Here is a 14,770-nt window from a genome sequence, read left to right as displayed (position 1 = left end):
GCATTGGACTGAAGGGCCTGTTTCCAACTGTGCGTTTCTATAACGTCCCTGAACAGGCTGATTCGGAAATGCCTCAGGGTTATGGAGTGATATTTGACAGTTCGGAATACACAGGGGGAAAAAAGGCTGCTCTTTTGTTAAAGTGGGATTTGATTCTGACAGCTCAGTCCCTTCAGAACCAGCCCGAAGTTGCAATCACCCTCGAAATGCCCGCACCCGGCAATGTCTGAGCATCTCCCACACCACACCCCACCCCATCCCATCCCCGGTCCGGGGAAATCGGAGCGGGATGGTGGGGTGTGAGGAAGGAACCGTTACAACCCGCGCCCCGCCCCCAAATTCACTCACTCACCCCCCCCCGGTGCAGCTCCCACTGCCCAGCCCAGGCCCTTCACTCCGCTCCGTGTCGAGGCCCCACCATCTCTCGGCAACCGCCCCCGGACCAATCAGCGACCGCCTCTCTCCCACAGTGGGTGGAGGTCGGACCAATCGCTGCGCAGCTAACAAACGGGTGATTGGCGGCTGGTGACTTTTAGGCGGGGGGATGGAGAGAAATTTCTGGAAATGCCAAAGGCGACAGGATCTGAACGAAAGGGAAAGGCGGTCAGTGAGATTATAAATAAACTGCTGATAGAGATGGAGGTTAGTGCTGAGCGGGTTACTGCTTCATAATACTGTTGATCGATGACCCCCTTCTGCCACTTTACTGCTGACCCAGAGCGGACTGAAGCAGCTGGAATTGAGCACGAAGAGAAAACAAAACAACTGTGGCTTCTGTAAATCAGGAACATAAGCTAAAATTGCTGGGAAAACTCATTTCAGAAAACAGCATCTCCGGAGAGAAAGCACTGTTAACTCTTAGGTCCAGTGACCCACCTTCAGAACTGGGGTAAAACCCAAAAGAACTGCGGGTGCTGTAAATCAGGAACAGAAACAAAGTTGTGATCAGAGATAATGGGAACTGCAGATGCTGGAGAATCCGACATAACAAAGTGGAGCTGGATGAACACAGCAGGCCAAGCAGCATCTTAGGAGCACAAAAGCTGACGTTTTGGGCCTAGACCCTTCATCAGAGAGGGGGGATGGGGAGAAGGTTCTGAAATAAATAGGGAGAGAGGGGGAGGTGGATCGAGGATGGATAGAGAAGAAGATAGGTGCAGAGGAGAGTATAGGTAGGGAAGGGATAGGTCAGTCCGGGGAGGTGGGGTGTGGGGAAGGAACTGTTACAACTCGTGCCTCTCCCCAAGATCCACTCACTCATCCCCGCCCCGGAGCAGCTCCCACTGCCCGGCCCAGGCCCTTCACTCTGCTCCGTGTCTAGGCCCCACCATCACCTGGCAACCGCCCCCAGACCTCCCCTCCTCCCTGGACTGACCTATCCCCCTCCCTATCTCCCGATCTATACTCTGCTGTCCACCTATCTCTTCCTCTATCCATCCTTGGTCCACCTCCCCCTCTCTCCCTATTTATTTCAGAACCCTCTCCCCATCCCCCTCTCTGATGAAGGGTCCAGGCCCGAAATGTCAGCTTTTGTGCTCCTAAGATGCTGCTTGGCTTGCTGTGTTCATCCAGCTTCACACTTTGTTATTCAGAAACAAAGCTGCTGGAAAAGCTCAGCAGGTCTGGCAGCATCTGTTGAGGAGAAAACAGACTAAACGTTTCTGAGGAAGGATCACTGGAGCTGAAACATTAACTCTTTTCTCTTCCACAGATGCTGCCAGACCTGCTGAGCTTTTCCAGCAATTTTGTTTTTGCTCAGAAGTGGATGGCTAAGTGGTTGGCACTGCTGGCTCACAGCACTAGGGTCCCAGGTTCGATCACAGCTTAGGGTGACTGCCTGTATGGACATTCCCCCCCAGCTCTCTGTGTGCGATGGCTTCCTCGTGCAGTCCCAAAGATGTACAGGTTGAGTGGATTGGCTGCGCTAAATGCCCATAGTGGCTAGGTGGATTCGCGATGGGACATGCACAGTTACAGGGATAGGGTATTGGGTCTGGATGCTCTTCAGAGGATGAGTGAGGAGCCGATGGGGCGTTTGGCCTGCTCCCACACTGTTCAGTTTTTGTTTGTGAACTTCATTAATCAAACTAGTTGGATTTGTCCTGCTTTTTGTGTACAAGACATTTCTTGGCAATATTCCACATTGATCCTGGATGTTGCAACAATACAGGAACAACTTGCCTGGGGTGTCTCAAATTCTAGACTGCACATCTTCAACACTATTAACAAATTTGTCAGGGCTTTTTCAATATCCTGTGTCGCTATTTATTCATATCACCCTGGGTGAATTGATGGGGCTGAAGACGATATCTGCGATCTCTAGATGAGGTCAAGTTGAGTCATCCAGTCAGTACTTCTGACTGAAGACTGTTGCCAATTTTTTGCCTCATATATTGGAGTCTACTATCTTTAAGGTGGATATTTGTGGATTCTGCTTCCCCAGTTCTTTAATTGGCAGAACTGCAGAGCTTGAATTTGATTTGTTCATTGTGGTTTCACTTGTCTATCACATGCTGGTGATGCCGTTTGCCATGTAACTGGTCTTCTTTTGTAACTGCTCCTGGGCCTGCCCTGCTGCATTCTTCATTGAACGAGGGTTGATTATCTTGGCTTGACGGTAATGAAAGAATGGGGATATGCCGGGCCGTATGCAGACTGTCAAAGTACATTTTGGCTGATGCTTATGGTACACCGTGTCTTGTGGGTGCCCAGTCTTGAGTTGTTAGATGTACTCAAACTCTATTCCCTTGAGCACAGTGATGGTGCCACACAAAATGATGCAGCATACTCTCAGTGTGAAGGTGGGATTTTGTGTCCACAAAGACAATGGGGTCATCGCTTCTACTGATACTGTCATTGATGCATCTACAGAGGGCAGATTGTTTCATGTTAGATTCCCTATAGTGTGGAAACAGGCCCTTTTGGCCCAACAAGTCCGCACCGCCCCTTGGAGCATCCCACCCAGACCCGTCCCCCATAATACACACACCCGTGAACACTACGGGCAATTTAGCATGGCTGATCCACCTACCCTGCACATCTTTGGACTGTGGGGGGAAACTGGAGCACCCGGAGGAAACCCATGCAGACACGGGGACAATATGCAAACTCCACACAGTCACCTGAGGCTGGAATCGAACCTGGGTTCCTGGCGCTGTGAGGCTGCAGTGCTAACCACTGATCCACCGTGCCGCCCCAAGATGGTTCAGATGGCATCAAGTATATTTTTCCATCTGGCTCCCTCACCACCTGCTGTGGACTCAGTTATGTCCTTTAGGACAGCTTGATCAGTAGTGGTGCAGCTAAACTACTTATGCTTTTGAACACTGTAGTCCCTAATCCAGGGCATCTCCTGCTCACAGCCAACCTCAATTGTTCATCTAAGTCGTGTTCAAATAGATGGGTGCTGATTTATCAGCAGTGTGTGATAATCAACATGAGGTTGCCTTGCCCGCATTTGACCTGATGTCATGAAACCTTGTTACTGCAAGTTGTTAACCTCATTAACTATTTACAATTTCTGCTCAATTCAGCCCCTACTCCCCAGGTTTCTCTTGCCTGAGATGTCAATCTCCAGCAGTTTTCTTGGATTTCTTGGAGCACAAGTAGGATATATGTGATTTCTTAATATTTCCTTAGAAGACACATTGGTGAGTGAGATGGTAGCTTCTCATGACACTTGCGATGACATGAATGTAATGGCAGTGAAAACCAACGAAGAAAAAAACTGATTCAAAAGGTAAATCTCCAACCCCTGGAAGGCAAAGATGATGACCGTACAATCTGTATTCTTTGCTATGTGTACGTTGCACATGGGGCAATATTAACAGTTGAATAAATGAAACACCTTCAGCTCATAAAGAAAAACCACAGTTGTGCCCTCTGCAGCGGCTGTGACAACAAAGGAATCGTTTAATGCTTTTCCACTGACAAATATAGTAGACAATAAAAGAACAAAGACAATTCTAGAGATGAGGAAACAAGAACTTCCCTAATTAACCTAGAATAGGAATTTCTCTTTCTGTAGGTAGTGGTATCATTTTTACCTTTGATTCAGGTTGATGTTGCTTCGCTGCAAATAATGACAGTTCAGGATCTCCATCTGAAAGTAGGACTGTACCATCAATGACAGAATTAATTTGAAGGTTCAAGGAAATGAGACCCTTCTGGACACCTGGATCAGGATTAGGATATCTAGGAAGCTCCTGAGCCCTACTCCAATGTATTTTCCTGAAAGCTCAACATCAGCATTGCCTATCACAGAATCCCTACAGTGTGAAAGTAGCAATTTGGCCCATTGTGTCCACGTTGACCTTCCGAACAGTATCCCATCCAGACCCATCCATCCCTGCAACTCTGCATTTTCCATGGCTAGTGTACCTAGCCAGCACATCCCTGGACACCATGGACAATTTAGCATGGTCCATCCACCTAACCTATATATCTTTGGTCGGTGTGGAAGAAACTGGAGCACCTGGAGGATGCCCACATAGAAATGGGAAGAATGTGCAAACTCCACACAAACAGTTGCCCAAGGCTGGAATCAAATCTGGGTCCCTGGCGCTAACCAATGTGCCACCATACCACCCAAATATAGGGTCATGGAATTGTACAGCATGGAAACAGACCCTTTGGTCCAATTTATCTATGCTGACCAGATATTCTAAATTAATTTCCACAAGAACCTCACCGTCAATAGGAAGGGCAGTCAGCCTTGGGGCTTCCTCAGATTGTTGCTGTGCAGCCACCACATTTGTCTGATAGTCTTGTTATATCTTTAAGTGTAGTATAGCATTTTTACACTCTCTTTACTGCAACATGTTCACATTCTTGTGTGGGTCATTTTGTAATGTGTGAATCACTTCCTATGGTATGAAGGCGGTGTGTGATTACTAATCGTTAGAATTTAGGTTTAGCAGTCTCTTTTAGATAGTTAGATGTCTCCAACTGTTGCTTAATTTTAATAAGTTCAAGAGCCATTTGATGGGTGGCTTTAAACTTTTCTAAGATGATTTTCAGCTCATGAAGCTCTGTAAGTTTTACTGAAAGAACTTTAGTTGCCATTTGTACAGGTTAATGACTTCCAATCTTTCAATGTATGCTTGATTTAATTTGGCCTCAAGCATATCCTTTTCCTTGGATAACTTCTCAGTAGTTTCCACTAGGAACGGTGAGGGTACCATCTGCCCAGTCTGAAGCTTCAGTGCTCGTTAACCTGTTTCAAAGCTCTGAGCTTTCCATGGTCAAAAATTCCATTCTAACTCTGTAATTTGAGACTCCTTTAAATATTGTGGCCATCCTCTTGCCTATAGAAAATTTTGAAGCTTCAGTCGCGTTCATAAATGACAACTCCTCTTCAACTGCAGTCTATTTAATTGTTAGAATGTCTAGCCTTTGTGGTTGTTCAGTGCAACAATGGCAACTCTTTCAGTTTGGCTGAGTGTCCTGCAGCATTGCCATAGCTCCATCCATCTTTAAAGGGCAGTGAGGTGTAACTGACAGCAGCTGAGATTTCAGGATATTGGGGTCTTTCTCGTTCCCTGCAGTGTTCTGATCTTCATCGCAGGAAAACATTTCTGCATCTAATTATGCTGCTGTTGTCTGTTGGCAGCACCCTCTTGAGTACCACATACACATCTCCTGCCCCACTGAAGGGCCATGCATCCCCAACCACTGCTACACATCCATAAAAGACACCTCTTGCTCTATCCTGTGCCCACACTTTGGAAAATCGGATCACAGCACTGTGTTCCACCTCCCAGCTTAGGAGCAGAAGCTGAAACGAGAGGGTCCTTCACAAAAAGAAGTACAATGCAGGCAGTGCAATCCAAGGCAGTGGAAGACCGTCTCCAGGACTGCTTGGGATTGGTTGACTGAACCATATTCAAGCTCTCAGTGGAAAACCTAGACGAGTACACCATGACCATCATATGCAGCTTTATAGAACTTTAGTCAGGCCACACTTGGAATAGTGTATACGGTTCTGGTCACCACACAATCAATAGGGCGTAGCTGCTTTGGAGAGGGTACAGGAAGGGTTTACCAGGATATTGGTTTCGATAAAATGAACTGGAGGAGCACAGCAGGTCAGACAACATCTGAGGAGCAGAAAAGTCGACATTTCAGGTCAGGGCCCTTCTTCAGGACTGGGGAGGGGGATGGGAGCTCAAACAAGTGTAGGGAGAGGGGTGGGGCTGGGAAAAGGTAGGTGGAATGGTGATAGGTGGATGGAGGTGGAGGGGTGTAGATATTGGTTAATGGGAAGGGTGGAGCGGACAGGTAAGAAGGAAAATGGACAAGCTGTATCTGTCAAGGAGGCCCACATGAGAGGAAGGACTGGACATAGGGTGAGGCCGGGGTGGGGAGATTTTTGAAGCCAGTGAATTCTATGTTGAAGCCATTGGGCTGTAGCTCCTGAGGTGTAATATAAGGTGTAGTTCCTTCAGTTTGTACGTGGCCACATGGTGACAGTGAAGGAGGCATGTCACCAAGGGAATGGGAGGGGGAGTTGAAATGGCTGGCAACAGGAAGAAGGTGTTGATTGGAGCATACAGAGTGTGGATTCTCCACGAATTGGTCACTGAGTCTGGACTTAATCTCTCCGATGTAGAGGAGTCCACATTTCAATTAATGGATACCATAGACCAGTTGGAAGACATACAGGTGAATTCCTGTTGGATTTGGAATGATTGGGGCCTTGGACGGAGGTGAGAGGGGAGATGCAGTGGCAGATGCACCATTTCCTGTGGTTGCAGGGAAAGGTGCTGGGTATGATGGAAGTGTTGATGTGGAGTGGACGAGGGAGTCCACTCGAGTGGGCATTCATACGGAAAACAGATAGGGATGGGAAGGAAGTATCTCCTTGGTTGTCGGGTCTGGTTGCATTCTGCAAAAATCACAAAGGATGATGCGTTGGATTTGGAGATTGGTAGTCTCCTGTATATCGCAGACTCGGTAACCAATTGGCAGAACATCTGCCCTCTGAACGCTTCAGTCAGTGCCACCTTCCAATTGCCAGCCATGTCAACTCCTCCTCCTACTCCCTTGATCATGAAGTGCTTCGGGACATTGGTCATGGCCCACATCAACTGTAGTCTCCCAGCTTGCCTCTGAATTTAGCATGTCCACAGCGGATGCCGTTTCCCTAGCCCTACACCCTGAACATCTGGACACCAAGGACACCTACATCAGACACCTGCACGTTGACTGCAGCTCCGCCTTCAATACCATTATCCCCTCTGGACTGTTCTCAAAACCGTGAGATCTAGGTCTCGACTCTACTCTTGGAGCTGGATCCTCAGCTTTCTGACCCACAGACTGCAATCAGTGAACATAGACAACTGCACCTGCTCCCCAATAACACTCAGCCCTGGAACACACCCCAAGGATGCGTTTTCAGCCCCCTGTTGTATACCCATGATTATGTTGCCAAATTCCAAACTAGCACCGTCTACAGTTTGGAGGAAGCGTCACTGGACGTGAAATGTTTACTCTAATTTTTTCTTCACAGATAATGCCAGACTCGCTGAGCTTTTCCAGCAGCTTCTGTTTTTGAGTGCCATCTACAAGTTTGCTTATAACATCATGTAGTAAGATGAATATCAAACAATGACAAGTCAGGATACAGAAAGGAGATAGAGGGCTTGTTGATGTGGTGCAATGATAACAAACTCTGTCTCAGTATTGGCAAAACTAAAGAACTGATTATTGATTTCAGAAATAAGGGAGGAGAACACCCCCCTATCTACATTAACGGAGCTGAGGTTGAGAGGGTGGAGAGCATCAAGTTCCAAGGTGTAACAGTAATGATAACTTGCCTTGGACTTTTCACATAGATGCAACAGTAAAAAGACACAACAGTGCCTTTTCTTTTTCGAGTGGTTCAGGAAATTTGGCGTGTCCATAAGGTCCCTTGCCAACTTTTACAGATGCACTGTTGAAAGCATATTGTCTAGGTGCATAATGGCAACTGCTCTGCCCAAGCTTATAAAAAACTGCAGAAGGTTGTGTGCACAGCCCAGAACATCACAGAAGCCAGCCTTCCATCTATGGACTCCACTTACATGGCCCATTGCCACAGAAAGGCTACTAACATTTTCAAAGACCCATCACACACTGGCAATGCTTTCCTACAACCTCTTCCGTCAGGTAGAAGGTATAGAAGCTTGAACACTTGCAGCAGGAGGCTAAGGAGAGCCAAAATCCCATTGTAGGTCTCTTATATCCCCCAAGAAGAATTCTTCCAGCTTTTCAGCATCCTCAAATCCTTGGACATTTACAGTCCAACTTCTAGCCATCCCTCTCCCAAAGCTGTGTCTCCTATATACTTGCAAGACTTACCTGTCTCTCCAGTCATTAACAAAAATTGAAATGTCTTTCATTGGCAAGCTGGAGATGTCTGCTCAGGATTCTTAATTAGCGTGCTGGTCTCAAATAAATCAGAATTGAAACCCTGTATCAGGTGAAACTTGTGTCTACCTTTCCCATGGGGATATATCCGTAAACTGCAGCAATCCGTTGACTAGTTTGGTCATGAGTTTATTTGCCATTTTTTGTTGCTAGACTGGAGTCAAGGTGATTTCATAGCTTTCCTGATTTCCCTCCTCTTCATACTACTAGTTCCCATGACAAAAAAAAGTTTTTGCCTACTTGATAACCTCTATTTGTTCACTTTTGTCCTTGTAACAATTAATCTCTTTGCATTCACACTTACATCAATAACTCAGTTTCACGCATAATTTTGTGGACTTGCAAACCACAAAATGTGCAATGAGTCAGTTCATTGTAACCCTGTGGCATTCATTTAATAAAGTTCTTTTTTTAAATTACAATGATCATATCTATTATATTTACACTTTTATTAAAACTGCGCAATTTTATATTTTTAAAATAAATATTTCATTTACCAGTTGCCATTATTGAGATCTTGACAATCTAACAATAACATTTAGCTTTTATAGCTGACTTCTGAATCATTATACTAAAATATCACCAATATATAGATTGTTAATCAAATTCAAACTGTGGGCATTTGAATATTTTATAAACATTTGAACTTCTTCTAAAAGACCAAAGCAGTTGTTAATCCATATTAATTATGTCATTTTGCAGTTTGTGAAGCACAAATTTCAAAATATTTCCAGGAATTTTTTTTAAACTACGTTGTCTCTGCATACTTTTCTAACATTACTTTAGTACATTCCTCAATGTAAAGCTACATGAGTTCATTTCTATGAAAGGAAAATATATACTTATTTGGGATTTGGTTATTTGCATTGAGAGAGTTAATACCATCTGTTTTCCATCTTCATCACTGTTTCTTAAATTCATACACTGAAGACTCATCCAGTGGCTTATTATTCTTATTGAACATACCATTCAGCCTTGAAGTGAGGCTCCACATCTCAGTTGGAATACTGTCTTTCAGATATACTTTCCTTTTACGGAGCATGTAACATCCACTTTCTAAAATGATATTTAATTTTGAAAATGTTGCCTTTCTGAGATTTATTATGATAAATTGCGAATGACAACTGACTGCTTTCCAAGTTCTCATCAGTGGATCTGGTGGAATAAATATGAAGAAACTATTAATGTTTGCCAGCTAAGACTGGCGCCACTTCAGGTTTAAGAAACAACCAGTTGCTTTTTACACAGCTGTGATCCATATTTAGAAACAGCCGCTGTGAATACATAAAGATATTTTTAGGTTAATGTAGGACCCTGATGAAAAGGCATTGACACATTTGCAAAGCGTTTGCTCGTACTTTGCAGTTCATTTCACCCGTTTTTCTGCAAGTGACAATTTTTGGTAGCATTTAGCTGTTTGTAGAATATAACATTTTAGCTAATGCTTTTGAATAGGTGTGTGAGCTGAATTAAGATCAATTGACTATATCTTAGCAATCTTACTACAGTGAAATTCAAAGCAGACTTTCAATGTGCTTCCTTAGATTGCTCCCATGTGGTGAAGCCTGCAATGTACCCATTATTTGTTTTTTAAAGAAATTGAGGACATTTAGTAGCTCCTTTATGACCTCACTGTTTCCAGATCCTAATTGAAAAAATATACATTTATGGAAGATAGTGATTACAAACTGAATAAATTTCACCATATAGTATATAATTTTTTCTCAAATTAACTAAAAATAGGCATATAATGATGTACAAATATAACTATTCAAACAAAACAATGATTCTGTATCTGCAAGTGTATCAGTGGAAAAAAATCAGAAAAGTTATGTTATTTCTAATGTAAAATAAAACACACAGAATTAGACAGATTAAATTTAGTCTTATAGTTAAGATGTAGTAGTGCCTGGGAAAGAAAAAGTGTGAAAAGAGCCATGTTCTGCCAGTAGAGATGTGATATTAAGGTAACATCTAAGAAATGAACAGAATTGTGCCTCACCAGCACATTCTCTTTTGTGTTGTGCCTTGTACATTTCAATTTGTTACATGGGAGGGAACATTGTTATACAATGAGATTTACATTAAATCTAATTGATTCAAAATTAAAATAAGTATGCAACAAGCCCAGTACAAAACTCCTAGGCTTTAACATTGATTGCCTGGGCCAAAACACAAGCAAACTTCTTGATCCCCTGCTAAATGCAATCAAATTGGTCCATCCCAAGGAGACTGTGGCACAATCTACCTTTCCAACCAAGTTATTGTCAGCATAAGTACTGCAATAAATGCTTCAGCCCAAGAAAAAAAGTGTACTCATCAAGACTGAATCATGAGATCTGCTTCACAATCAAATTCCTCCTTGTGACCTATTGCTACTATCAGCCTAACACATTAGCGTAGATACTATATGTGAAAGCACCCAGCCAAAAAAATCATGAGTTGCATTACTGTAACGTGTATATTTAGTTAGTGGTACTGCAGGAAAGCAGCAAAACCCATTGCAATCACCATTCAACACAGACAACCACCTTGAGCCTTTGTTCACTTTTCAATGTACCAGTCATTTCAAATGTACCAGCTGTTGTGGTAATTCAACATATATATGGAAAAATACAAAATAAAATTTTAAAATGCATTGTGGTTTTACATTGTTATTTTACAGGTACCCATCAAGTTCACTAATGTCCTTCAGGGAAGGAAACTGCCATCCTTATCTGGTCTGGCCTATATGTGACTCCAGTACCACAGCAATATGGTTGGCCCTTAATTGCCCAGAGGGTAATTAGAGATGGGCAATAAGTGCTGGCCTAACCAGTGACAGCTTTATCTAATAATTTCAGAAAATAGGTCTGAGGAAGGTATTTGGATTAAAAATTTATCCTTTATTGAGCAGTGTTGTATGAAAGAGCAGGAGATGGAGACTTATTGAATAGTTCTTTCAAAATGGAATAGCCTTATGTTTTGTATTATCCTGCATGTAAAGAGTTCAAAAGTGAACATAAGACTTTGCACAAAATTCCATGGTGGTGTAGAAACAGTGACCATGTTACTGGATTAATAATCTGGAGACAAGTTCAGATCTAATTCTTTTAGAGAGTTTCCCCAAAGGAAGATCCAGTTTGTTTCCCTAGACATAGTAATCTCCCAAGTTATAGTGAATTGTGCTGATCCTGGCAACTAAATAATTTTCACCTGAGTGAATCGGAAATAAAAATGTAGTAATTGATGACCTTGGAACTGTCGGGATGTCATAAAAGCAAACAATTTTGGTTCACTAGTGTACTTTAGGAAAAGAATTCTGCTGTCCTTACCTAGTCGGGCTTATATATGACCCACAGCAATGTCATTGGCTGTTAATTGCATTCATTTTTTTGTGTATGGGTCATAAATGCCAGCCTGATCAGTGATGTCCACATCAAGTAAGTTTTAAATCATATCTGACATTAGGTAATATTACAGGATATGCTTCTAAATTGAAGGAATTGCAACTTGCATGAAGCTGGGGAAAAGGTTTAGGAGGCCTGCTTTTTCCTCACATTGTCCTTTCCATCATGTTCAGATATGTGCCTTTCTTTCTCATGTTTCTTCGTGGTACAACCTGGTGACTAGGATTGAAAGAGGTAACTGTCAGAGATTAAGGTGGCAGGGTCTAGGCCTGAAATGTCAGCTTTTGTGCTCCTGAGATGCTGCTTGGTGTGCTGTGTTCATCCAGCTTCTCACTTTGTTATCACCTTTTTTGATAGTTTAGTTTTGGGAAGAAATGACCATTCTCAGCTATAAATAATTAAAACAGAAAATGCTGGAGAGACTCAGCAGGTGGCAGCGTCTGTGGAAAGAGAATCAAAGTTAATGTTTAGGGTTCAGTTGTTCTTTGGAACTCAGCTTTTGTATAAATCCATGAAATGTTTGTCTGGGCAGCCGAATGTAACTTTGCCTTGCTTTTTGTACAATATGCTGAGAGGCGGGGGAGACCCCGTGTTTCTGTCCTGAGTAACAGCAGTTTTTATGCCTCGTAATCATTCTACTACATGCACTGTATCTGTGTATTTACTGATCAGCAGCCAACCCAATGTAACTGCAAGTATCAGATCCTGAAAGCCCTTCGATGCAGGAACATGCAAGCTAGATCACAATGTTTTAAAGCCAGTGTGAAAAGATGTTTTTTTCAGCTTCCTCTTACGATAGCAGTCTCTGGTTCCATGGTCATCTGATCACTGACTGCTGCTCAGATTGCTGACTTGCAGATTCCAGTGCATAATGACTGTAACTACAATTCAAGAATACTTCATTCATTGTACATTTCTTAGCCACGCTCTGAGATATGTGAAAGGTACTAAACAAATGCAAAGTTGTCATCTCTGCCTTCACTCGGCTCATTCTTGACCTTGCCTGCAAAAAACCATCACATATCCAAACTTCCTTTCTCTTCAAACTTCTTGAATATGGTGTGAGCTCTTGTGTTCATGTCAATCTCTCATGTAATTCCATGATTGATTTCCTCAATCAAGTTTCTGCTCCCCATTCCCCTCTCCAGCATTCTGAAATAACCCTTACTCAATGTGATGTTGACTACTCTAATCCAGCCTTCCTCACTGTCAAATTATCTGCAGCATTCAACTCAATTATATCATCTTGTTTCAACATGTATCCTCCAATAAGTATTGCCCTTGATTTTGTTACCACTTCTCCAGTTTCTTTGACTGCACTACATGAAAGGCAGCTCTAAGTTAAGAATAGGTGAACATGAACACTTTTGGATTAAGGAGATGGAATAGAATATGCAAGCTCATGGCTGTTCAGCCATGTCATTCATGTGCCTTATGACAGCATGCTGGACATTTCAACCTGCCCTACCAATCTGGGGACGGCATGGTGGCTCAGTGGTTAGCACTGCAGCCTCACAGTGCCAGAGACCCGGGTTCAATTCCAGCCTTGGTGACTGTCTGTGTGGAGTTTGCACATTCTCCCCGTGACTGTGTGATTTCCTCCAGGTGCTCCGGTTTCCTCGCACAGTCCAAAAGATGTGCAGGCTAGGTGGATTGGCCATGCTAAATTGCCCGTAGTCAGGAGTATGTGGGCTATAGGGGGATGGGTTTGGGTGGGATGGTTCAAGGGGTGGTGTGGACCTCTTGGGCCGAAGGACCTGTTTCCACACTAGGGAATCTAATCTCACCTATGTATCTATATGCCTTGATCTGTTACTTGCAGAACTGGAGTTCCCCAAGGTCGGGATTTGATACCCGTAAATATTAACTTGCTTTTTCCCTCCCAAATAACTGCTGTGTATTTTCAATGGTTTCTGCTTTGGGTGCATACTGGAGGAAAGTATTTTTATTGTATCTAAGTTGAGAAGAATTTTTTTAGCTGCTTCTTGCATGTTTACCTGTTACTGAGGAGGAGCAGCGGTATCAAATATCTTTTTTCTTCCTTCCATCCCAGACATTGCTTCCACATTCTTACGCCAGTCATGGACTTCAACTGATTTGTGTTCCTTTGAAGAGAATAGAATATATCTTAAATATATCCTTTGACAGCATCTTCCTTCCTTAGCCAGCACCTTCTGAACCTGTAACCTCTACCACCTGGAAGGACAAAAGCAGCAGATACATGAGAACACCACTGCCTGCATGTTTCTCTCCAACTGATACACTATCCTGACATGGAACTATATTGCCATTCTTTCATTGTCACGGGTCAAAATCATGGAACTCCCTACCCAATACCACTGTGGATAAACTTACACCAAACAGAATGCACTGGTTTATGGAATAAATGCTGGTCTAGCCAGCAATGCCCACAACTCATGAAAAATAATATAAAGCAAATTTCAAATAAAATGATGCATGGAGATATCATAATGTTTCTTGAGGTTTATGTACCAGTCACTAAGCGTGCACATTTATTTCTTCGGAACATCATAAAGTAAACTAAGATTGCTAAATATATCCCTCGCTACAAATTTGAAATGTTTGAATTGAAATTTGGGACTTTCTTACACACGTTTTTCTTGTGCTACAGTGTTCCGTTTTGAAAGTGAAGATAATGAAGTGTACACAAAAAGTGATTAAATAATTAAGAAACTTGTAATTTCCTAGATACAAGGTGCATGGAAATAGAATTCCATGAAATGACACTAGTGAAATATTTTCACTTAGGGGGTGTTGGAATATGAAGGGTGTTTGAATTAGAAACTCTCATATTATTTAACAGTATTTAGATATTCATTTGCATTGCCATGGCCCCTAGGTCGGTAGTCAAAAAATAGAAAAGGGGATTAGTGTTATTAGATATTTGTTGACTAGTGCAGTTATCATGGGCTAAATGTCCTCCTGTGCTGCAAATGTCTATGAGTCAATGA

At 42.9% G+C, this 14,770-nt stretch overlaps 2 protein-coding genes across 3 annotated transcripts in view; both read right to left on the bottom strand.

The window, feature by feature from the left end:
- Positions 1-452, bottom strand: part of bpgm (2,3-bisphosphoglycerate mutase) — a 39,684-nt gene extending 39,232 nt beyond the window's left edge. The window contains exon 1 of one of the 2 annotated variants that reach the window (XM_059654667.1): positions 353-452. The gene's annotated coding sequence lies outside the window, so the exon portion shown is untranslated. The remainder of the gene's footprint in view (positions 1-352) is intronic. The other variant, XM_059654668.1, reaches the window with a different exon arrangement.
- An 8,361-nt stretch (positions 453-8,813) lies between these two features.
- LOC125463217 (troponin I, slow skeletal muscle-like) overlaps positions 8,814-14,770 on the bottom strand; it is a 30,024-nt gene continuing 24,067 nt past the window's right edge. The window contains exons 8-9 of the mRNA XM_059654666.1: positions 13,796-13,903; positions 8,814-9,564 (exon numbers count right to left, since the gene is read on the bottom strand). Coding sequence (XP_059510649.1) covers positions 13,799-13,903 — 105 coding nt within the window. The 3' untranslated portion in view covers positions 8,814-9,564; positions 13,796-13,798. The remainder of the gene's footprint in view (positions 9,565-13,795; positions 13,904-14,770) is intronic.

The sequence above is a fragment of the Stegostoma tigrinum genome, chromosome 25 (assembly GCF_030684315.1).
Source record: "Stegostoma tigrinum isolate sSteTig4 chromosome 25, sSteTig4.hap1, whole genome shotgun sequence".
Lineage (NCBI taxonomy): Eukaryota > Metazoa > Chordata > Chondrichthyes > Orectolobiformes > Stegostomatidae > Stegostoma > Stegostoma tigrinum.
The sequence above is the reverse complement of the archived record's forward strand: the minus strand, read 5'-3'. Positions and strand labels throughout refer to the sequence as shown.